This window comes from Mustela nivalis (assembly GCF_964662115.1).
Source record: "Mustela nivalis genome assembly, chromosome: 10".
NCBI lineage: Eukaryota > Metazoa > Chordata > Mammalia > Carnivora > Mustelidae > Mustela > Mustela nivalis.
In genome coordinates this window covers 109,877,973-109,893,778 of record NC_139029.1, presented here as the reverse complement: position 1 = coordinate 109,893,778, position 15,806 = coordinate 109,877,973, and the positions used below count along the sequence as shown (strand labels likewise).

General features: G+C 46.5%; 1 protein-coding gene across 1 annotated transcript; it reads left to right on the top strand.

Moving 5' to 3' along the window:
• The first annotated feature begins 4,327 nt into the window (after positions 1-4,327).
• PSMD4 (proteasome 26S subunit ubiquitin receptor, non-ATPase 4) lies at positions 4,328-15,590 on the top strand. The gene is made up of 10 exons (XM_082685890.1): positions 4,328-4,425; positions 11,133-11,273; positions 12,504-12,618; positions 13,013-13,099; positions 13,326-13,394; positions 13,565-13,780; positions 14,171-14,279; positions 14,446-14,577; positions 14,662-14,729; positions 15,313-15,590. Exons 1-10 carry the CDS (start codon positions 4,400-4,402, stop codon positions 15,481-15,483), a joined length of 1,134 nt encoding a protein of 377 aa, XP_082542016.1. The 5' UTR covers positions 4,328-4,399; the 3' UTR covers positions 15,484-15,590.
• The last annotated feature ends 216 nt before the right edge of the window (positions 15,591-15,806 follow it).

Sequence of the window (15,806 nt, the reverse complement as noted above, 5' to 3'; positions counted from 1 at the left end):
TTTATTTGACAGATCACAAGTAGACAGAGAGGCAGGCTCCCTGCTGAGCAGAAAGCCCGACGCGGGGCTCGATCCCAGGACCCTGAGATCATGACCTGAGCCGAAGGCAGTGGCTTAACCCACTGAGCCACCCAGGCGCCCTCATTATCTCATTTTTTAACAGTCACTATATTTTGTATTATTTACAATATCTCCATAGACTTTTTTTTAAAGATTCTACTTAATTCACAGAGAGAGAGAGGGGGAACGTACAAGCGAGGAGAGCAACAGGCAGAGGAAGAAACAGGCTCCCTACTCAGCAGGGAGCAGGATGTAGGGCTTGATCCCAGAACCCTGGGATCGTGACCTGAGCTGAAGGCAGACGCTTAACCAACTGAGCCACCCAGGTGCCCCTCCATAGTGCTGCTGCACAGACCTTTTTTTTTTTTTTTTTAAGATTTTATTTATTTATTTGACAAACAGAGATCACAAATAGGCAGAGAAGCAGGCAGAGAGGGAAGTGGGGAAGGAGGCGCCTGTCGAGCAGAGATCCCCATGCAGGGCTCAATCCTAGGACCCTGAGATCATGACCCGAGACAGAGGCAGAGGCTCAACCCACTGAGCCACCCAGGTGCCCCCACAGACTTTTTTTATTTTTTATTTTTTAAGATTTTATTTAGGGACACCTGGGTGACTCAGTCATTAAGCATCTGCCTTCATTCAGCTCAGGTCATGATCCCAGGGTCCTAGGATCGAGCCCCATATGGGGCTCCCTGCTTGGCAGGAGGCCTGCTTCTCCCTCTTTCACTCCCCCTGCTGGTGGTCCCTCTCTCCCTGTGTCTCTCTCTCAAATAAATAAATAAAATCTTAAAAAAAAAAAAAAAAAAGTTTATTTAATGGGGCACCTGGGTGGATCAGTCATTAAGTGTCTGCCTTCAGCTCACTCCCTCTTCCACCTCCCCTGCTTGTGTTCTCTCTCTTGCTGTGTCTCTATAAAATAAATAACTAAAATCTTTGAAGATTTATTTTAAAGATAAAATCTTCACAAAGATTTTATTTATTTATTTGAAAGAGAAACGCCCCACTGAGCAGGAAGCCCCATGCAGGGGTCAATTCCAGGACCCTGAAATCACCACCTGAGCTGAAGGCAGACACTTAACTGAATGAGTCACTCAGGTGCCGCTCCATAGACTTTTTAAATGTGTACTAAATGTGCCTGGGATTGAGCCCTGCATGGGGCTCCTTGCTCAGCGGAGAATCTGCTTCTCTCTCAGCCCCTCACCCCACTCTCATGCTCTCTCACACTCTTAAATAAATAAAACCTTTTTAAAAAGATTTTATTAATTTATTTGATAGAGAACAGTGAGAGATGGAACACAAGCAGGAGGAAGGGGGGAGGGAGAAGCAGGCTTCCTGCCAAGCCCAATGCAGGGGCTCCAGCCCAGGATGCTTGCTGGGATCATGACTTCAGCTGAAGGCAGATGCCTAATGACTGAGCACCCAGGTGCCCCAAGTAAATAAAATCTTTTTTAAAAAGTATGCTAGGGACACTTGGGTAGCTCAGTCGGTTAAGCATTTGCCTTCGGCTCAGGTCATGATCCCAAGTTTCTGGGATCAGGACCCCCCCATCTGGCTTCCTGCTCAGTGGGGAGTGTGCTTCTTCCTCTCCCTGTGCTGTGCTGTTCCCCCTACTTGTTCTCTCTCTCTCTCAAATGAATAAATAATTTATTATTATTTTTTAAAATATATATATATTTTTTAAATTGTACTAACTAGGGGCGCCTGGGTGGCTCAGAGGGTAAGTAGTAAGGCTCAGCCTTCGGCTCATGTCATGATCCCAGGGTCCTGGGATGGAGACCCACATCGGGCTCTCCACTCAGCAGGGAGCCTGCTCCCCACTCTCTCTGCCTGCCTCTCTGCCTACTTGTGATCTCTCTCTCTGTGTCAAATCAATAAATAATATAAATAAAATATTTAGAAAAAAATCAATAACTAAACACAGGTCACAATCTATTAAATATCTGACTAAAGCTGAGAAGGTGACACTTCCCTGCACAGGGATCATGTGTCATGGTTTTCCATAACAGTGATGATATTCCAGAACATTCACTTCCTTGTTCCTTTGTGTCTTCGTTTACTTACACATTTAGAAGAATACTGACTTAGTTATCCCTGATGTTCAACTTGTCTTTGGAACTGCATTATCCCGATTAAACCAGAGCATTTTTTTGTTGTTGATGAATTTTATATTTTATGAAATATCCCTCTCCTGATCTGATCTCAGCTATTTGTGTTGATTTTTGTTTTGTACAATATTAATACACATGCTTTCTGTTATTACTATTGCCTGGAATATTTTTTCACTCTATTTTTACCTTTTTCAAAAAGATGGGTTTTTTTATTTGACAGAGAGAGAGAGATCACAAATAGGCAGAGAGGCAGGCAGAGAGAGGGAGAAGCAGGCTCCCCACTGAGCAAGGAGCCCGATGTGGGGCTTGATCCCCAGGACCCCAAGATCATGACCTGAGCTGAAGGCAAAAGCTTAACCCACTGAGCCACCCAGATGCCCCACATTATGCAGCTATTTTTAAAATGTATTTCTTGTCTTGTTTGCAAACTATTTTGGTTATGTTTGAACTTGTCACTAATTATTTTTCTTATTTGTTTCCCCTTTCCTGTCTATGGTTATTATTGATGGCTCCCCCCCCCAATGATAGATTTTATTCCTATTCAAGCTCTAATGGTTACCAATAACTTCTGAACATATCTATTAAAACCAACATCTAGAGGCATCTGGGGGTGGCTCAGTTGGTTAAGGTTCAGACTCTTGTTCTCCTCAGGTCATGATCTCGGGGTTGTGAGATGAAGGCCTGGGTTCGGCTTTGTGCTGGGGCACTGGGAGAGAGGCTGCTTAAAATTCTCTCTCTTGGGGCACCTGGGTGGCTCAGTCAGTTAAGCAACTTCCTCTGACTTAGGTCATGAATCCAGGGTTCTGGGATTGAGACCTGCATTGGGCTCTCTGCTCAGTGGCGAGTCCGCTTCTTCTCCCTCTCTGATCTCTCTCGCTTTCACTGTCTCAAATAAATAAAATCCTTAAAAAAAAAATTCTCTCTTTGTCTCCCTTGCCCCTTCACCCCCTCTCTAAAACAAAACAAAACAACACAGAAAAAAAAAAAAACATTAAAAAAAAAAACAACATCTAGGTAATATCCAACATCTAGGTAATATCGAACACTCCTCTCCCCCATCTCCAAGTATGGTGTGCTGTAGCCACGCCAGGTGTCTTCCTCCTTTCCCCCTTCTCTTCTCCAGGAGACCTGGGATTTCCAGGTTGGGGGGGCGGGTGTGTGTGTGTGTGTGTGTGGTTGGGGGGGCGGGGGCGGGTGTGTGTGTGTGTGTGTGTGTGTGTAGGGAAAGGTAACCCGAAGCATTTTTTTCTTCTCTTTTCTTTTCTTTTTTAAGATTTTATCTATTTATTTGAGAGAGAAAGCACCAGTGAGCGGAGGGAGAAGCGGACTCCTTGGCTGAGCAGGAAGCACAAATCCGGAACTCAATCCCAGATTCTTTACCAACTGAGCCACCCAGGCGCCCAATCCAACACATTTTTTTTTTTTAAGATTTTATTTATTTATTTGACAGAGAGAGATCACAAGTAGGCAGAGAGGCAGGCAGAGAGAAAGAGGAGGAAGCAGGCTCCTGCCAAGCTGAGAGCCCGATGCGGGACTCGAACCCAGGACCCTGAGATCATGACCTGAGCTGAAGGCAGCGGCTTAACCCACTGAGCCACCCAGGTGCCCCTCCAACACATTTTTTAATGTTATTTTTCACTAACAAACCAAAATGGTTTACTAGTTTGTCTCCCATTCTTTGGGAGATTAGTTATAAAAGGATTGATTCGTCAAACCTGATGTGTCAGGCTCTGTACTGGCTCAGGGATTGCCAAGATTAAGACACCATTCCTGCCCTTAATTAAATGGGAGAGAGATATATATTCAATTCTGGAGGATAAGGACTTAGTGGTTAGGTGCACAAAGCGCTATCCCGAAGCGTCATAGCTGAAACATGAACAATCCCACCACTTTCTAAAAATGAAGATGCTGGCAAACACATCCACAGCAATTTCAAGAGTTCCTCCCTCCACAGCTTCTTTTAGATCCGCCACCAGGGAACTCAGCCAGAGAACCTGAATAACAGGGAGGGTAGGGGGGACTTCTTTCTGTGTGTCACTTCAGTCTTCCGGCCGTTTCCTACACAACTTTTTATGTTAGCGGCGCCTACAACTCCCAGAGCACAACGCGGCTGGAAACAGAAAGAAGCTGGTTGAGCGAGGCCTGTGATTGGTGGTGAGCACTGGGCCAATGGGAGGAGTTGTTGTTTGGCAGTCTAGAAGAGCCGGTCTGGGAGGGAGGAAGGTGGCAAGATGGTGTTGGAAAGCACTATGGTTTGGTGAGGATTTACCTCGGGACCCATGGGGGGCGGGACTGAATGAGGGGGCGCTTGTCGCGCTGAGGCTGGGTGGACTTGGGGTGGAGGCGGGGGACCGATCGGTGAGATGCGGCCCTGGGCCCGGAAGGAAGGAGCCCCATTGACTCCCTGAGTCATCCCAGGGCCCGGGAGAGGAGGACGGGTCCGGAGTACCTCAGTACCCCTCAACCCTCGGACAGTCATTGACTGGCCGATCCTTGCTTCTTCGCTCTATTTTAGCGTCGTCTCCCCTAGACTAGCCCCAAGTCTGCTGTCTGTAGGGAGTGTTGCTTCTCAGACTCATCTGCCCTGCTCTCTTCTTTTCAAAATAATGGATATTAACAAGAGAGATTGTAAATCCTTTCTCTGTCCCAATGGCTCATGTCTGTCTCCATTAACTTCCCCTGTATTATTTTCAGAGGTACAGCTTATAAATCGCCTTCTATGTGTCAGGCATTAATTTACGTTTTTTCACTTAAACTTCACAACACTTGTAGGTAAATATTCGTTCGTTTTACAGGTGATGATACCGAGTCTCAGCAATTTTTTTTTAAGATTTTATTTATTTATTTGACAGACAGAGATCACAAGTAACCAGAGGCAGGCACAGAGAGAGAGAGAGAAGGGGAAGCAGGCTCCCCGCTGATCAGAGAGCCTGATGTGGGGCTCAATCCCAGGCCCTGGGGATCATGACCTGAGTGGAAGGCAGAGGCTTAACCCACTGAGCCACCCAAGCGCCCCCCGAGTCTCAGCAATTTTAAATGACTTCCCCAAAGTCGCAGCGCTAATTGAGTGGGGGAGCCAAGATTTAAACCCTAGGCTGTCTGACATTAAAACTCTTGCCTGCTGAGCTAGCCCTCTTCTTCAGTCTCAAACTTATTATGAGTATCTTATTATGAGTTGGATTATTATGTATTTTATTATTACTGTCTTACTATGAGTTGGATTTTAGAAGCAGAGGACACAGACTTTTGCAAGATTTCCACAGTTTCTTTGAGCGATGAGAGTAGAATATAATAAGGAATAGTATACAAACACACAAATTGCCTGTTGGATGGAACAGTCACCTAAGAGTTTCTTTTGGTGGGGTGGGGAAGGATAACATTGCCAGGTAAAATATAGGGTGCCAGGTAAATTTGAATTCATGTGAACAGTAGTTTTTAATATAAAAGTGGCTATAAATGTTTCCCACATATTGCAGGGGATGTACTTATACTAGAAAGTTATTTGTTAATTATCTTTAGTTAAGATTTAATTGGGAGTTCTAGATGTTTATGTTGCCAAAGCATGTTAGAATAGAAAAAGGAGGGGCGCCTGGGTGGCTCAGTGGGTTAAGCCGCTGCCTTCGGCTTAGGTCATGATCTCAGCGCTGGGATCGAGCCCCGCATAGGGCTCTCTGCTCCACAGGGAGCCTGCTTCCCTTTCTCTCTCTCTCTGCCTGCCTCTCTGCCTACTTGTGATCTCTGTCTGTCGAATAAATAAATAAAATCTTTAATTTAAAAAAAAAAATAGAAAAAGGACAGGATCTGGAATCCAAAGTCCCGTGTTTTCTGCTACTTACTAGCTGCATGTTCTTGAGAATGTATTAAATCTTTCACTGGGAGTAATCTTAATCTCCACTTGCCTTATAACACAGGTAGGTAGAATGTTTGTGACCATGCTTTGTAAACTGTATAGCACTGTACATCTGTTAGTCGCAGTGTACCTGAGAAGTCCTCAAGAGGGAATTTTTTTTTTTTAAAGATTTTATTTATTTATTTGACAGAGAAAGATCACAAGTAGGCAGAGTGGCTGGCAGAGAGAGAGAGAGAGGGAAGCAGGCTCCCTGCCGAGCAGAGAGCAGAGAGCCCGATGCGGGACTCGATCCCAGGACCCTGAGATCACGACCTGAGCCGAAGGCAGCGGCTTAACCCACTGAGCCACCCAGGTGCCCCCTCAAGAGGGAATTTAAGAGGGGCCTTGAAGGGACTTTAGCAGATGTTGAGGAGAGACCATGACATGTAGAGGGTAGGGCAGAAATTAAGCTGCTGAAGTGTAAATGCCCAAGGTGTGGTTAAGGATTAGGAAATAGATTAGTGTGACTTAGTTTTAAGGTTGTTGGTTTAAGGTAGTTTCTTTTTTTGAAGGGTAGAAAACCACGAATGTTGAGCTCAGAAGGTTGGACTTTGGTACCTTTCAATAGAGGACTTCTGGAAGAGTTATGAACATGGTGGAGGCAGAGCCGTGTAAACCCGCATACAAAATGGGGTTTAAAAATATTGGCCTGGGGACACCTTTGTGGCTTGGTGAAGTGTCTGGCTCTTGAACTCAGAGTCCTGAATTCAAGCCCCTCCCAGCATGGAGCCTACTTTAAAAAAAAAAAAAAAGACTATTGGTTTGTCTTGATGTATAGGAGGAAAGATTATGTCCAGAGAGACATATGGGTGGCCAGTTGTAACAGCACAGGCACAGGGGCGCCTGGGTGGCTCAGTGGGTTAAGCCTCTGCCTTCGGCTCAGGTCATGATCTCAGTGTCCTGGGATCAAGGCCCGAATCGGGCTCTCTGCTCAGCAGGGAGCCTGCTTCCTCCTCTCTCTGCCTGCCTCTCTGCCTGCTTGTCATCTCTCTCTGTCAAGTAAATAAATAAAATCTTTAAAAAAAAAAAAAAACCAGTACAGGCACAGAATAGTGAGGAGACCCACTCCTTTTTTTCTGTAGAGATTCATGCTCTGCTGTGCATCAAAATCCTGCAGAGGAGTTTATTAAAAATGGCAGGTATTTGACTCCCGTTTTCCATTTGCAGAGCCAGATGCCCAGCCAAGAAAGTCCAGACATCTGTATTCTTTTTTATTTTTATTTATTTATTTAAGATTTTATTTATTTATTTGACAGACAGAGATCACAAGTAGGTGGAGAGGCAGGCAGAGGGGGGGGGGGAAGCAGGTTCCCCGCTGAGCAGAGAGCCCGATTCGGGCCTTGATCCCAGGACACTGAGATCATGACCTGAGCCGAAGGCAGAGGCTTAACCCACTGAGCTACCCAGGCGCCCCTGTGTTCTTTTTTAAATAAAGACTTTATGGAATAGCTGGATAATTTCACGAGCCCTTATTTTGAGATGGATTTTTGTTGGGAAGAATTGTATATGGTTGAGCAAAAGTAGTCAAGAAATAGATATATTGGGTGCCTGAATGGCTCAGTTGGTTGGGCAACTGCCTTCTGCTGGGGTCATGATCCCAGGGTCCTGGGATCGAGTCCCACGTCAGGTTCCTTGCTCTGTGGGGAGCCTGCTTCTCCCTGTCCCTCTGCTGCTCTGCCTGCTTGTGCTCTCTCGGTCTGTCAAATAAATAAAATAAAATCTTTAAAAAAAAAAAAAAAGAAAAAAATAGATATATTATTCAATTCATATAAAGTTCAAGATTGGAGAAGCTGGGGCGCCTGTGTGGCTCAGTGGGTTAAGCCGCTGCCTTCAGCTCAGGTCATGATCTCAGGGTCCTGGGATCGAGTCCCGCATGGGGCTCTCTGCTCAGCAGAGTGCTTCCTCCTCTCTTTCTCTCTGCCTGCCTCTCCGACTACTTGTGATTTCTCTCTGTCAAATAAATAAATAAAATCTTAAAAAAAAAAAAAGAAGATTGGAGAAGCTGAACTTTTTTTTTTTTTTCCCTAGGGATACATACCTAGGTGTTAAGGCATCTTTGTTTTTAATACCCCCATACTACCATCACCCTCCCAGTGTTCTGATGCAGGTAGTGTTCTCCCTACCTCTCATGTCCCCATGCTCACTCTGACGCCTTTCTTGCAGGCCTCATCCATCTGCTGCTCTTGCCCACAGTCCTTCTACTTAGTAGCTGTTCCAGCTGGATGGTCCTCAAAGCCTCCATTGTTTTTTATGTTTGGACTCACTACTGTATTTGAAGCAAGAGAAGCTGTTGCTTTTCTGCTGGGAGAATAAGCAGAAACAGTGTATCAGAGAAAAAAAGAATATAATGAATGGTCAGGAGAGTGAGCCCTTGACCTCTACATAGATGGAGTTTCCACAGGAGAACTAGTCCATGTTTCATGCTTATTGTTAGGCACTGTGCTAAGTACTTTCTATGAATTTCATCATCAAAGCAATCCTGAAAGCCTACCCTCACCTACATACAGTAAAGCCCATTTTAAAGATGAAGTAACTAGAGTTTAGAGAAATGAAGTAACTTCCTCAGGATCATAGTATTAATAAATAAGAGATTGGGTATTTGAACCTGAAACTGAACACCGCCCTTTACTCCCTTTTCTGTTTCTATCATTAGTTTCTTTTTTTTTTTTTTTAAAGATTTTATTTATTTATTTGACAGAGAGAAATCACAAGTAGATGGAGAGGCAGGCAGAAAGAGAGAGAGGGAAACAGGCTCCCCGCTGAGCAGAGAGCCCGATGCGGGACTCGATCCCAGGACCCTGAGATCATGACCTGAGCCGAAGGCAGCAGCTTAACCCACTGAGCCACCCAGGCGCCCTCATTAGTTTCTTAATTACCTCTCTTCATCATTTTTGCTTATATTTATTGCCAGTCAAACGATATTAAAGAAAAAGATTGCACCCACCCATATATTTTTTAAGATTTTATTTATTTATTTGTCAGAGATAGAGCATGAGTGGGGGAAGGAGCAGAGCGGGAGGGAGAGAGAAGCAGACTCCCCACTGAGCAGGGAGCCTGGATTCAGGGCTCAATCCCCGGGGCTCCAGGATTATGACTTGAGCCTCAGGCAGACTCTTAACCCACTGAGCAACCCAGGCATTTCCCCCCAGCCCGTATTTTGTTTGCAAGTGGAAATGAAGTGTCTCATCTGGGACAACATTGCTTCTTCCCAGCAGTACAGATGGAATCTTTAATGATTAGAGTGCTATGAGATCTCAAGTCATCAGGAATTGATCCTGTTTGAGGCTTGAAGTATAACTCCTTCACTTTCTTGTCTCCTTATGGTCTCTGGGGAAGCCAGAACTTGTATTTCTTTTTTTTTTTTTTTTAAGATTTTATTTATTTGACAGAGAGAGATCACAAGTAGGCAGGCTGGGTGGGGAGGAAGCAGGCTCCCTGCTGAGCAGAGTCCTGCGCCGGCTCAGTCCCAGGACCCTGAGATCATGACCTGAGCCAAAGACAGAGGCCCAACCCACTGAGCCACCCAGGTGCCCTGCTTGTATTTCATATTATCTGGATTTCTTAGATTGGGAAAAACTGTAAGGATAAAAGATGTGAGAGCCCACTTCCATAGAACCTGATTTTTACAGTTTGGTCCAGCTGCCAAAGCTGGTAAACATTTAACCAGATGATTGCTTTGTGCTTTTCTGCACTCATTGCTGCCGAGCATGTATTATTTTGTAAATATTTTCTACCCTTGAAATACTTTTTTTTTTAAATGGATTCTTAAAGATTTTTATTTATTTGACAGGGCATAAGCAAGGGGAGCAGCAGGCAGAGGCAGAGGGAGAAGCACCCTCTCTGCTAAGCAAGTAGCTTGATGCGAGATTTGATCTTAGAACCAGGGAATTGTGACCTGAGCTGAAGGCAGACGCTTAACCAACTGAGCCACCCAGGCGCCCGAGGAATAAATCTTGAAGGCAAATTTAGAATATTCATCCAAGAAGAATAAATGAAACAAGATGGGATTGGGAGGGAGACAAACCATAAGTGACTCTTAATCTCACAAAACAAACTGAGGGTTGCTGGGGGGAGGGGGTTTGGGAGAAGGGGGTGGGATTATGGACATTGGGGAGGGTATGTGCTTTGGTGAGTGCTGTGAAGTGTGTAAACCTGGTGATTCACAGACCTGTACCCCTGGGGATAAAAATATATGTTTATAAAAAATAAAAAGTTAAAAAAAAAAAATAGAATATTCATCCATTACACTGCTTAATAACATTGAATTGCAGCTTCTAAGAAGGTGATTGTGGTGCTTGAACAGATTGCAACTTTTGATGCTTATCAGAATCATCTGTGGAATGAGATTTAAAATCTATTTCCTGGGATGCTTGGGTGGCTCAGTCAATTAAGCATCTGCCTTTGGCTCAGGTCATGATCCCAGGGCCTTGGAGTCGAGTCCTGCATCTGGCTTCTTGCTCAGCAGGGAGCCTGCCTCTCCCCTTGCTTGTGCTCCTGCGCACACATGCTCTCTTTTTCTCTCTCTGACAAATACAATTTAAAAAATAAAGTATATTTCCTCCTTTCGTCTTTATTTTATTTTTTTTAAGAAAGGTGGGGGGTAGAGAGAGAGGGGGAATCTTAAGCAGTCTCCTCACTGAGTGTGGAGGAAGATGTGGGGCTTGATCTCACAACTCTGAGATCATGACCTGAGCTGAAATCAAGTGTGCTGCCCAACCAACTGACCCACCCTGTTGCCCCTCCTTTGATCATTTTGAGTCAGTAAGTCTGGTGTAAGGCTTGGAAGTCTGTGTGTGTGTGTGTGTGTGTGTGTGTGTATGTGTGTGTGTGTATACATATGTATATGTATATTTAATATTTTTTTAAAAATATTTAATATTTTAATATTAAATTTAATATTTAATATTTTTTAAGTTGTAGGTGTTTCTGTGTTTCACAGAGACTGAGAGCCACTACTGTGCATGATAGTGTCCCTCGAAGTGTTGAAGGAGGGAAGAGGGTAGAGGTCTCTGGAATTAGAATGTATCGGAGAGATCTTACCATATGTCTTCTCTGTCTTTCTTTTAATCTGACAGTGTGGACAACAGTGAGTATATGCGGAATGGGGACTTCTTACCCACCCGGCTGCAGGCTCAACAAGACGCTGTCAACATAGTTTGTCACTCTAAGACCCGCAGCAACCCTGAGAACAACGTGGGCCTCATCACACTGGCCAAGTACATGGGGCAGAGGAGGAAGGGGTGTGGTAGGTGGGTGGGTGTTTTCCCACATGTGACCTGCTGTGGCATCCAGGTTGCTGTCCAGGTCCCGTGAAGTTGCATTTGCCCATCAGCCTTCCCAGACTACCTTCTTCCCTATTCAGAAGAAATATTAATAGCAACTTGAGTTTATTTATTTATTTATTTTAAAGACGTACTTATCTGAGAAAGAGAGAGCACAGGGTGGGTGGGGACGGGCAAGGTGGGGAGAGAAGTCCCAGAGGACTCCCCACTGAGCGAAGAGCCCCATGTGGTCAGGGCTCCATCTTAGGACCTGGAGATCAGGACCTGAGCCAAAATCAAGAGTCGGATGCTTAATCGACTGAGTCACCCAAGTGCTCTGCAGCTTGGGTTTGATATTAATCTGAATTTGATACAGTTAGGAAACTAAATCTTCTGGGCTGAAATTTCACGATGTATTTTAAAGTCAATGAAAAGTCATTTTGAGTTAAGAGTACCCGGGACCTGTATCACATATCCTCATACCCCAAAAGTAATTTGTTTAAGGAACTAATAATCCTCAAATGAGTAACCTCCCATCCCAGTATGTATGTTGTTAGCTGGCAAGCAGGTCTGGAAATGGAGCGGCGGGGAGACACGCTCACTAGCATCCAGATGTGGTGGAGGATTCTTGGGGCCCTGGGAGCAGAATAACATAAGAAGAGTTCAAGGGAAGCATTGGGAGGAAGAGGGCAAGTTTCTTGTAAAGTCAACCCCTTACTTCCTGTGTTCATATCTATTAAATGCTAGATTTTTTTCTAGTTTTATTGAGATACAGCTGACAAACAATATGGCATTCGTTTAAGGTATACAACATAACAATTTGATATATGTATATATTGTGAAATGATCACCACACTAAGTTTAGGTAACACACATATCTCACACAGTCAGAAAAAATTCTTTACTTTTAATGAGGACATTTAAGATCTACCCTCTAAATACTGGATGTTTGATTAAGAACAGGAGAGATTACAGTTATTATCCAGGTCTTAAAAGATGAGTTGGGGGCACCTGGCTGGCTCAGTTGGTAGAACATGAGACTCTTGATCTCGGGGTTATGAGTTCAAGCCCCATGTCAGGCGTAGAGTTTCCTTGGGGGAAAAAAAAAAAAAAGATGAGTCAGATACAGGTTCAGAGGCACTTGTCCAAACCTGAAATCATAGAAACCCTCTCCCTACATCCCAGTGACTGTGAAGTGCTGACCACACTCACCCCTGACACCGGCCGCATTCTTTCCAAGCTCCACACTGTCCAACCCAAGGGCAAGATCACCTTCTGCACTGGCATCCGTGTGGCCCATGTGAGTCCTACTGGATCCCTTTGATTGTTCCCCCTTGCTCTGAGGCTCTGCCACCAACACTGGTTCATTTCTTCCCTGGAGTGTTGAGCTAGAACCAGAGCAGGGAAGAGAAGTGACCGACCCAGAGAAAGGAGTAGAAAGGATATGGTGGGATGAATCCAGGACTGGTGAGGGTGGTGAAGGAAAAGACCCCTGGAATTAAGACAGCCCCTCTTGTCCACACGCAGAGGCACAGGAGGGAGGGAAGGGTGGGGGTGGGGGGTTAGGCCTTATGTGAACATGATGGTGGACTTGAACATAGAAACCCTAAGAAAAGAAGTAGAGTGACAGAAGAGAGAGCTCAGTGGTTCCTCTGGCTCTGGCTAACCGTGAGAACTTCCTCTTCCTTTGCAAGCTGGCTCTGAAGCACCGACAGGGCAAGAATCACAAGATGCGCATCATCGCCTTTGTGGGGAGCCCCGTAGAGGACAACGAGAAGGATGTGAGTCCAGGTGACAGCTGGGGAACGTGGGAATGGGGCCCCTTGGGTCTTAGGCAAGCTGCCATAGGCATTGGGTACATCCTTTTGGGAAAATGTGGATATGCAGAATTCAGTATTTCTGTTGGGGGTCATCGGGGAGGTTAACCGATTTCTGTATGCTTGTGAGGAGTATCCTTTCCCCTTGTGGTATGGAACAGATTTCCTCATTTCTCTTCCCTCTTCCTAGCTGGTGAAGCTGGCTAAACGTCTCAAGAAAGAAAAAGTAAATGTTGATATTATCAATTTTGGGGAAGAGGTGAGTAAGAATGGGTTGGGGGGCATGGACTTGATTTGGTTACAAACAGAGCAGTCCTTCCCCATAGCAGTGCCTGCGCTGTGAGAGAGCAGCTCCGGACAGGTGCTGAAGTGGCAGAAGAGGAGGAGCAGGGCGGGAAGGAGAGCCGCCTCCGTTCTTCCCTCTTCCAGGAGGTGAACACAGAAAAGCTGACAGCCTTTGTAAACACACTGAATGGCAAAGATGGAACCGGTTCTCATCTGGTGACAGTGCCTCCTGGGCCCAGCTTGGCCGATGCCCTCATCAGTTCTCCAATTCTGGCTGGTGAAGGTGGTGCCATGTTGGGTCTTGGTGCCAGTGACTTTGAATTTGGAGTGGATCCCAGTGCTGATCCTGAGCTGGCCCTGGTGAGCAAATGTTGACCTCAGGTAGAGACCAGGGGTCCTCCTTTGTCCTCCTGTACTGAGGACCCACATACCACGTAGCATCTCCAGGCTTAAACCTTCCTGAACACCCTCGCTCATTTTCCCAGACTCCCTTTGGTCCCTTTTCCTCTTAATTCTGCGTGATCTCTGGGGACACCAATGTCAGACTCTCTTGTTCACTTCTCCTCATTAAACCCCAGGCTTCTCCCAAATCCTTTTTCCCTCTGTCACCTCTTACCTCCCCAGCTTCCTGCCCACGTGCATAAACCAGAGGCTGCCACTTTATGTTCCCTTCCCACCCCTCAACTGACTTCCCCAAGCGCCTGCAAGGAGGGAGGGCAGAACATCTGACCTTGCCCTGCCCTTTGCCAGGCCCTCCGTGTCTCTATGGAAGAGCAGCGGCAGCGGCAGGAGGAAGAGGCCCGGCGGGCAGCTGCAGCCTCTGCGGCTGAGGCAGGGATTGCTACAGCTGGGGCTGAAGGTGAGGGATGGGGCCAAGGGTAACCCGTGGAGTCAGGCGTGGACGCTGGAGTAGTGGTAGGGAGGCTGGGCAGCATGGGAACACAGGGGCTGGGAGAGCAGCTTAGGGGTGGGCCTGTGTGGAGCATGGCAGCAATCCTACTCTGCTGCTCCCCTCCTTTTTCCAGACTCAGATGACGCCCTGCTGAAGATGACCATCAGCCAGCAGGAGTTTGGCCGCACTGGGCTTCCTGACCTGAGCAGTATGACCGAGGAGGAGCAGATCGCCTATGCCATGCAGATGTCCCTGCAGGGTGCTGGTAAGCCAGGGCGTGGGAAGCAGTGCTTGGGCAGAGACACTGGGTAGGGAAATGGAGCTAAACGGACTGCCCTCTTTTCCTCAGAGTTTGGCCAGGCAGAATCTGCTGACATTGATGCCAGTTCCGCCATGGACACATCTGAGCCCACCAAGGTGAGGGCCAAAAATGACTCCCCACCTCCAGAACACTTAAGGTCCATTGGTGTTCTTGTCTTTAGCTCTCTAGGCCTGGAACATTCTTCAGGGTTTCATAGATGAGCTTATTGAGGAGCAGAGGGAAAGAAACACCTAGATCTACATTTCTTGTTTGTAAACTTTGCTAAGGCCATAGAATGAACCCAGTCCAGGTTGGCTCAGTGTCCTGATGTTCTGTCATTTTTCTTCCTTCTTGGTGGGAGCAGTCTGGACTGGTATATAGGGTGTTGTCTTCCCAGGAGGGTGAGAGAGAGTCTAAGGCAAAGAAGGAGTGGGTGTCTGATAGCAAGAAATCTGAACGTGATGGCATCTGTTTTTATCCTGTATGCTCAGGAAGCAAAGTTCCAGTTTCTCTGTCTGGTCACGCACGAATGTATGAGTGCCTACGTACCATCCGTAGGCACTGGGTATTCCCCTCCGTTGTCCTTTCTACACTGGGCCAGAGGTGGCCCCACCCACAGACAGGTGGAGAGGGGCTCAGGCAGCAGTGCGCTCCCAAGCTGGCCCAGCCCCTGGCCAAGCTGACACTGCCCTTTTTCAGGAGGAGGATGATTATGACGTGATGCAGGACCCCGAGTTCCTTCAGAGTGTCCTGGAGAACCTTCCAGGCGTGGATCCCAACAATGAAGCTATTCGAAATGCCATGGGGTCCCTGGCCTCGCAGGCCAACAAGGATGGCAAGAAGGACAAGAAGGAGGAGGACAAGAAATGAGACTGGCAGCAGGGGTGACTGAGCCTGCTCAGGGGGCTGGATGCAGGCTTCCATATGTTATCTGTAATCAGTATGACCTGAATAAAGCTTGGTAGCCTTTGTTTCTCTTTTGCTTCCAGTAGTGGTATCTCTGAGGGTGACAGAGGCGAGGAGTGCCTGGCACAAGGAGACTGTGCCCTGTTGAGTCCTCTGTGTCTCCAGCGCCTGGCCTCCTAACTCCTGACCTGCTCCCCTTCCTCCCGGCTCCATGGCAGTCTCTCCTGACTCTTCTGCCCTGGGGCTGTTTCCCTGTCTCATGAAGAGGAGCTTTGCTGAAAGTCAGT

Excerpts from the sequence above, each read along its gene's own strand:
- PSMD4 (XM_082685890.1), top strand. The coding sequence starts at position 4,400 with ATGGTGTTGGAAAGCACTATGGTTTG. Across the intron at positions 14,280-14,445 it reads TGCTACAGCTGGGGCTGAAG|ACTCAGATGACGCCCTGCTG; the intron begins GTGAGGGATGGG and ends TCCTTTTTCCAG. Across the intron at positions 14,578-14,661 it reads GATGTCCCTGCAGGGTGCTG|AGTTTGGCCAGGCAGAATCT; the intron begins GTAAGCCAGGGC and ends TCTTTTCCTCAG.